Genomic DNA, 9,042 nt, shown 5'->3' on the forward strand with positions numbered 1-9,042 from the left:
TGATTAAAGCATGCGTTATACGTACAAACTCGCAAGATGGCGCCTGCAAAAATCTCGTTTTCGGAAATGTTTATAAGGTTCCAAAAGTTTCGAGTAAGGCAAGCCGCTACAAAAGTGGCTGTGCGGCGCCAGTCTTCCTCGACCCTGAAGTTAAACCTACGTCGACGACTACAACTCTAGTTCTTTTTTTTAACCATGTTGAATTAACCTGAGTTTGGGGTAGAGAAGAAACATTAAAACGTAGGAGGGACAGAAAATAGACAGGACGACGTCTTAAACTCAGCTAACTGGTTTATTTAGTCCACTTCCTTATATAGTCTCAATCTCACGATCATTTCCACCAACAGAAAACACAAAAGGACGAAGTCTATACAGTTCAAGCGCCACAGTCTTCACCACACAGTGCAAGAACGTTGACAACCTTTACAGGTCGACGCGATAAGGTAACATCCATTGACCTTCAAACTTGAATAAAAGGATCTCTTCCTTTTGTTCAAGTTCAAACAAAAGGGTGTTGCCTTATCGCGTCGACCTGTAAAGGTTGTCAACGTTCTTGCATTGTGTGGTGAGGGCTGTGGCGCTTGAACTGTATAGACTTCGTCCTTTTGTGTTTTGTGTTGGTGGAGATGACCTTGAGATTGAGACTATATAAGGAAATGAACTAAATAAACCAGTTAGCTGAGTATGAGACGTCTTCCTCTCTATTTTCTGTCCCTTCTACGTTGGGCTGTTTCTTCTCTACCCCAGTCTCGGGGTAATTCAACATGATTAATATACACCAGCTCGCCTGCACCCTTACGATTTTTCTTTTTTTTATCGGCCCCAGTTCGGCCCACATTAAATGTTTTGTTTTTTTCAATTATTCACCGCCTCATGAATTTTCATTTGTGATAATATGTTTTACAGGTGTCCGGAGTCCAAAACGAACCCTTCCTTGCTCACGACAGTGGTTTTGGCAACCAAGAGCGCCTTCTCGTTTTTGACAAACCGAAAAAGTTTGAGCGCCTTTCCACTGCCAAGGCTTGGTTAATGAACGGAACCTTCAATGTGACGCCGCCGCTGTTTTATCGGGTATATACAGTGCACGGGCTGTACCGTGGGGCAGTGATCCCTCTTGCGTACGCGTTGTTATCGAACAAGCAAGAAGTAACCTACCGGTGGTAAGTTCCCATAGAAAATAGCGAAAGTCGAGTGTATCACCAGTTTCTTTTATGCTTTTTTCATACTCATCTCCGTGCTGTCCAGCCTCCTGTCTAGCGTGGTAGTCGAGGCCATTCACTCTGACTTTGAGGCGGTGGTGTTTACAACCTGCTCAAGAGATTTTCTCCAAGCGAAGATTCATTGATGCTTTTCATCTCTGCCAGTCCGTTTACCGGAGCTTGTGCAAGTTGGGCGTGCAGGCACACTAGGGCAATGACGAAGACTTTGCAATTCGGGTGATTTGGTTTCGTTTATTCCATTTTAAAGTGAGAGTCTTCACAGAATCATAATATGTACGTGTTTTTCTTATTTTTCACATCGACTAGCAATAATGGCTCGTTTGTCAGTTAAGCTAATACTTTAATTTGGACTTGAAAAAATATTTATATCCGTATTTAAAAATCGGAATCAAGTATTCTAAATAGTGCGCACACATTACTCAAACGTGGAGTTGGAAGAGTTGTGTAGCCATCGTTGTATATGACTTCACTACCAAAATGAGACATTATAGCCCCCAAAGCAAAACTATATTAAAAAGGTCTCCAGTCAAAGGAGAATGCTCATTCGATAGCTCACAATTTTATCCCTGATTATATTTCCAGATTACTGCTTTCCATTATAACATTACGACATCAAGCTGAGAGACAGCTCCCTGTTAAAGTCAAATCCAACACCTTAACTCATTTCAAAAACGGTAATTTGTTTTGTCTTTTCTTCTAGATGCGGATGCTACCCGCATTACCGTTCCTCCCTCCCGCCGAAGTCCCGGATACGTTCGACGGGCTTCTAGAAGTTTTCCCCACTGAGGTTACAGATTTAGCCATGTACTTCGAGGACACTTACATCGGTCGCAGAAGACGAAATGGTGTTCAGGCTGCCATGTTTTTTACAAGCCTTTGGTCGGTGCATGGGGATCCGGACATTTGGGTGCAGGACGCTTTGGTGTAGGACTTTTCGGTGCGGACTTCTCGGTGCACGGACGTTTCGGTGCACGGACTTTTCGGTGCACGGACTCTTCAGTGCGCGGACTTTTCGGTGCACGGACTTTTCGGTGCACTGGCCTTTCGGTGTAGGAAGCAAGCATAACATCTGAGGCCACACCCAAGATTTTAACTTGAAACATCGTTTATTCACAAAACAAGTGCAATAAAATATTTAAAAGGATAGGTTATGAGCAACGCCTCTGAGAAATCGAAGAGCATGTTTGCGGTCATACTCTCTAGCAAGTGTCTGCAGGCGCTCGGAAACTTTCACATACTTTGTTGCCGGCTTGAATCGCTGCCCCATCTCAAGTTGTGTGAGCCGGTGAAGCTGCATGCAGTCCTCTTTTTGTAGAACCTCCAGGAACCTCCAAAGAGACGGGTGAGAGCACTGCACAGGAGCCTGGAAGCCCCTCCCTTACAAAAATATGTATGGACACTTCTAGGACGTTCTATAGACCAGAGTCCATAGGCAGAACAAAAGACATCTATAGGCAGACCACGACCTCTGTTGCCTCCGTGAAGTCGTCCTATGGCTGCCCTATAGAATATTGGCCGACGGGCGTTCTATGGACGTCCTATTCTATGGATGATGTGTGGTCATCCTATACCCTCTCTATGGCAAGACGCCATATAGGGTCCATAGGGACTCTATAAGGTGTCTACACAGGGTCTTTACGGTGTCTATAGGGTGCCTGCAGAAAACCCATACGAAGTCTACAAGGAGTCCCTAGGGAGTCCACAGGGAAGCCATACAATGTCTACACAGTGTCCTCATGGGGTCTGCAGAAAAGCCATACAAGGTCTACAGGGAGTCTCTACAGGGTCCGCAAAGAAGCCACTCAGTCTGCAGGGGGTCTGATCCGCACCAACCAACGTTTCTCGAGCAAGTCAGTTGGGAAACTGCTAAAGAGCTTGCTCTGAAAAAGCGGCACCGATCTGTACTCGAAAACCAAACTAATTGCGATCGCAGCGCCACCGTTCCACCCGCAGCGGCCACTCGGATAACTGCACGGCTGCGTGTGCTGGTTTGAGACTATCGATATCCGACAGTATGTGACTGTTCTGCTTCGGCTTTAATCGGCCACTTTGGCGCCGAAACATATACGGTAGAAGAGGGGTTTCAGGGATGCCAACGCCCGTCTCCCAGGCGGACGCGCCGCGAATTGCCACCGAAGTTAGGACGCACCCAAGTCGGGACGCGCTACCTGAAGTCGCCGGTGAGGCATGGCTGTAAAAAAAAAAATATTAATTGTGCCGCAAAACCCTGTAAGCTAAAAGTGTATGCAAACATCACGCTCTTGTCATTTTGTACTGATCTCCAATAAAGGATTCTACAAAAAGAGCTTTTCCCCATTTGTTCTTACTCAAAAACGTGCTCTGTAAAAGTCATTTTAAAGAGTGTAGGGTCCTTAGGGGTCTGCAAAGAAGCCATACAAGGTCTATAGGAAGTACGTAAGGGGTTCACAGGAAAGCCATACAGGGTCCACAGGGAAGCCATACAGGGACTACACGGGCTCCTTATGGAGTCGGCAGAGAAGCCATACAGGGTCTGCACGGAGTCCATACGGGGTCCATAGAGAAGCCACTTGAAGCGATGGTGGTACCGCGGTGTGAGAATCGCACTCCCTAGCTCCTGGATGATTGGCCTCATAATAAAATGGCTTGCCTACACTTTCCTGACGTGAAAAAAAAGATAAAGTAAGTCTGATACTGCGCGTATATAGCAAAACTACAATTACTTACACCTTGCGCGCAGACCCAGCCTAGTATACCGCTTTTTAACGACGATCATCCAGATGACCGCAATTTTGATAGGCACCAGTGCGCCCCCTATGGGTTGTGAAAGTTGCGATTATCTACGGGGGCCGCAGCGACCCACATATACCTACCTCCCACTGAGAAAGTAAAAACATTATTCCGGCACATACTAAACACTTCCATCTCCACAGTGAGTATACCCTGAGGTTCGACATGCCTCCAGACATCAATGTAACATATTGATACCCGGAACTTAATTAACAACTCTTTAACTCGGACACCTCGCTACACATAAAGAAAACGTCTATCCGGCATCACTTTATTAATGCACTAATATATAGCTCACACCATAGAGAGGCAATAGGATGACCATAGACTCGCCGGGACCATAGAACGGAAATAGGAAGGAATGAAAAACTTTTTCTTTCGCGAAGATCTCTATAGCGTTGTTATGTCCATTCTGTGGCAAACCAGTGGTACATAGACAGTCTAAGAACTGTCTACAGGAATCCATAGGATGGACAAAGAGGTAATAAAACGGCAAAAGTATGGACATAGGACGTCCATACATATGTTTGTAGGGGCTGTGCCATGCTTCCACCGAGTTGGTGGTCTTGGAGTCGCACTGGAGCACAGTGTCATGGTGATTCCAGAGTTCCACTGGAAACTGTGCGTCTCGCCTTCCCCCAGCCGTTGGCCGTCCTATGAAGGTATCTTCAAAGTAATCCATCACTGGTTGCAGAGCTGAGTGTACGCTGGACGCCAGTTCGGTGAAGATATCCTCCACATCACTCCGGGGTACCGTGGAAAGAGCAGGTATCATGCGGGCCTCCAAGTTGATTTGAGGATCACAGGCGTATAGTTCTTGCAGTCCTTCAGATTGAACCTTGCGATAAACGCACTGCGATAGATGAAAGAAGCACCGACGCATGTCGGATGTTGGCAAGACCGTCTTGAAAGCGTTAATGGCTGCAAGTTCGTAGTCCACTATTATGGTAATTGGCTCGCAGACAACTTCACACTCGCTAATAAGGGCGCTCAAAGCTCGCGTGTACGTACGACAGTTTTTACGGGTTAGCAGCATATAAGCCGCGGGCAGAACAGATCCGCCAACTTCACAATGTAGGCTGCAGACTTGAAAGAACAGTTCTGGTGCAAACTTGAATGTACCGTCGGCAAACCATTTCTTGGATGTTTGAAGAACTGCAATCATCAGCGGACTGCAGAAAATAAGGAAGCGGTCCTGATCTTGCACACCGGAGTCGAATACAAGAAACCTCGAGCCGTCTTTCTTCGACGCGTAGTTAGCTGGAATGGCAACGTCTTCTAACTCCAAGGGTAGGGGTATGGGCCTTTGCTCCTTTGCACGAACTCTCCTGCACGTAAAAACGTTTAGATATCGTTGGCGTCACGATTCAAAACAGTGACACATGTGAATCAGAAATGCGTGCAATGTACGATTTTAAACACTACGAGGGGATACGCCCTAAACACCTCTAGACTGTGAAATAAAAATAGCAGACGACTAACGAAGTGAGAGGGGGACAAGACAGCTCATAGTCGTGAACTGTAGCGCGCGCCTTGTTATTTATTCTGTTTTTATGCGGAGCGCCGTTCTGTCCCCTTCTTAATTTTCCTAGTCGTTCGCACTTTTTTTTTTATTTGACAGTCTAGATGTTTAACCGAGTAGCCCATCAGAGGTACGCGTTTAAACACTTTTTTTAACTGTAAAAATAACGAAAGTATATTAAGTATTTTGCCACTGCCATTTTCCCTACCTCTTCTAAACTTTCTCCTCCCGAAATATATAATTAAGGTCTATATTTGCAAACTGGGTAGCAATTGTAGTAGCCTATAAATGCTTACCTCAATGTTCTCTTGATGGTATCTTGAGGTGACAGGTAGCTATACGCTTCCGGCGTCATCTCGGTGATGAGGCGTCCGACAACGGCTCGGTTGCATTCTTCCGTTGTTTTGGCTCTCTCCTTCATCGAGGAGTAAGCCTCTTGATCCATTTGGCAGGTGGCATGAGTATGTTCGTTGATGAGTTGCACGACTTCCCCATCAATGGTATGTGCTCTTGACTTGCATTCGAGCTAGCTGCTGCATGTCCAATATGTCTGCGAGGAATAAAAGGTGAATTGAATCGAAGTCGTTTAGAGCTTGACCATTAAGGACTGTCCACACTGCCCCATTTTCTTACGTTAAGTTACGTTACGAAATATTACGCTGAAGTCACCGGGATTTCTGTGCTTCATATTAAGTGAGGCTACCAGTTCAAGGAAAAAGCATGACACGCGACATTCGAGGCGGGAATGTTTCGGTCGTAACGTAACTTAACGTAAAAAAATGGGGCAGTGTGAATTAGCCTTTTGTCTGGTATTAAAGGGAAGCTGAAACACTTCCTAAGAAAAAAAAAGGAGTGAGAGGTAAAGTTTGGCGTATTTTTATCCCTTGAATCTGAATATCAGGTTCGTTTGTTTCCAAAGATGCAACTAAACACGAGAAAACACGAAAAACCTCCGACCAGTCGTGACGTCATACTAGGATATTTTGGCAGCCAAACGCGTGTCATGCGTGTGGGCAGCGCGTGCAATTGCAAGCTTGCCAGGTATATTCCCCCCTACTGACACCAGTTGCAACGTCTCTTTCTAACTTAAAAAAAAAAAAAAAAAACAGTGCGCGTACATAGCTTTGACAGGCCCTGTAGATACGTGAGAGTGGAGGTTCCGAAACTCCTAATATGACGCCCCGCCCCGGGAAGGGGGGCTTCAGTCGTACTTTAAAAATTAATTTCTGCAGGCTCCATGAACCGTATTCAGAAACAATCTCGATATTTGTGATCCTGGAGGACAAATTAAGGCGATTTAGGAGTTTCCCTCAAATACAAAACCGCTCCAGTTTTCTTCAATAATAATTAACTAAGAGTCATATCCCATCACAGTGATATTATTCTATTCCATATACGATTAGGCCACAAAATACGCTAAAAATAAGCTAAACAAATTGATTGACTTCGCAGTCTTTTTTTTTTACAAATTTGAAAACATATCGCTACTTAATGCTTTAGGCAAACAGCACTCACCTTCTCTTTGAAACAGCGCTCCTTGTCGTATTCGAACCCTTCGTGCAGAAGTTTGGACCCTCCACGTTTACTTCGCAAGTCGGCCGTCATCCTAAAGCTACCACCTCGACCCAACCAACATCAAATGAAATAGGACGATGACATGCAGATGCTGCGCTTTTATCCTCGTTTTTGTACAGTAGTTAGCGCTGTACCAAACGTTCCTGGGGCACCAGTAGGTTTTGTTTCTGAGCGGACGTTGTAGATAACGAAGTCTGTGGTTTTTGGTTGGTTTGAGGTTCTTGGGAGGGAACGAAAGATTGTGTTCCGGGTGTACCCTTCGTTTATGGATTAGTGCTATTTCTAGAGGTTTTTGTGAAGGCTACTTTTTTTTAAGCGGACCTTGTAGATAACAAAGTGTTTAGTTTGGGGTTGGTATGAGGTACTTAGAAGTAAGCAAATGATTCGTGCTTATCACACTGTTGCTGTCACTGCATAATGTTCGGAAAAAACAAACGAGGTAGCTGGGTTCGACACGTCACTGTTTTCGCACCTTATCTTCTCGGCTTTAATTTCAACCCACTCTATTTTACACTAGTCTCGGATAGTTTAGAAAAATGATCCTCATTGTCCTTTGTGTGTCCCCATTGCCCTTATTTTTTTGTTTCCTAGTTTAATTCTTGGAAGGGTTTTGCCCTTTTGTGTCCCCTAGTGTAAGGGTTCAAAGTTGCTAATGGCTTAAAGGATTTTGACTAATTCACTGTTGGTGCCTTCGAAAAGGTGTGCACGCTTCGTTTAGGTGTTATAAAGATATGTTTCAGAAAAGACCGTGCACCGAAAAGTCCGTGCACCGAAACGTCCTTACACCGAAAAGTCCGTGCACCGAAAAGTCCGTACACCGAAAAGTCCGTGCACTGAAAAGTCCGTGCACCGAAAAGTCCGCACCGAAAAGTCCTACACCGAAACGTCCTACACCGAAATGTCCTAGACCCCGGTGCATGATGCCGTGTTGCAGAATTTGCCACTTAAGAACAACTCCGTTGAAGCTTGGCATCGGGGCTTCCAAGTCAGTGGTTTAGTCAGCAAAGCAATATCTTCCTTATTCATCACGGCCGGCATGATCTTCAAGTGTTTAAATTAAACTGTCGTTGTTTTCTTTGTTGTTTCAGTCCAATTTCGACTGTTGCCCGCCGAACCTATAGACTTTCTTCAGGTGCCTGAAGGACGAGCAAGCATTTCAAGAGTTGAAGATGGCACAGTTATAAATGTAGGGCACCGGCCAGCACGTCTTGCGCGGAAGTAGCGAGAAGTGAACGAGCGCATCACGAGAATTCTTGAAGATCACACAAGCAGCTCTACAGTCGACACGCTACGAAATACTGCAAGGAACATCCGCTTCTCGGTCTGAAGCATTTTATTTGGGTTGTCTGCAAAATGTCAATAGAACTAAACTTTGTTCTTTGAAATGTGTGTTTTAATGCCTTCTATCTAGCCCCAGGAATACAATGTAGCGTTGCAGGCTTACCGCATACGTATATTTGCAAATGTACCACATGGTAATCTTGTCTAAAAACAACTGTGATAATATTTAATGTGAAAATTATCATATAATATTATATGACAATGAGAGGTGCAAGGTCGCGGCTTAAAAATATGGCTGTTGCGCGAAAGTTCATCCAACAAGTTATTTTTCAAAGTTACTCGCTGTGCCTGTGGTGTAGGAATAAACAGAAGTAAATTCGTAGTTCTACAGTCAAACTCCACGCCGTGACGCGAGCGTTCCTTGTGACGATTATTCCGACGTGACGAGATATCCTCGTACGAGATGCCCCGTGACGAGTTAGCCTCCTTGGCGAGTTCACCTATGACCAGTTGGCCTCTGATGACCGGGCTTGTGACGAGTTCTCCTATACCCGCCTCGGCACAATACACCATCCATTGGTGTTGGGAGGAATCACTGTGCAATTATGGCTTTAGGGGTTAGTCGCTATCGCTTGCACACAACTGTGATACAGTTGGACTGTCTGCTACGTAGAT

General features: G+C 45.1%; 1 protein-coding gene across 1 annotated transcript; it reads right to left on the reverse strand.

Moving 5' to 3' along the window:
* Positions 1–2,355: 2,355 nt before the first annotated feature.
* LOC115327934 lies at positions 2,356–4,878 on the reverse strand. The gene is made up of 2 exons (XM_029988986.2): positions 4,527–4,878; positions 2,356–2,597 (listed from the first exon to the last, which is right to left on the reverse strand). The coding sequence occupies exons 1-2, from the start codon at positions 4,870–4,872 to the stop codon at positions 2,356–2,358; spliced, it is 588 nt and encodes a 195-aa protein (XP_029844846.2). The 5' UTR covers positions 4,873–4,878.
* Positions 4,879–9,042: the final 4,164 nt, after the last annotated feature.

The sequence above is a fragment of the Ixodes scapularis genome, unplaced genomic scaffold (assembly GCF_016920785.2).
Source record: "Ixodes scapularis isolate PalLabHiFi unplaced genomic scaffold, ASM1692078v2 PGA_scaffold2__306_contigs__length_199485367, whole genome shotgun sequence".
Classification (NCBI taxonomy): domain Eukaryota; kingdom Metazoa; phylum Arthropoda; class Arachnida; order Ixodida; family Ixodidae; genus Ixodes; species Ixodes scapularis.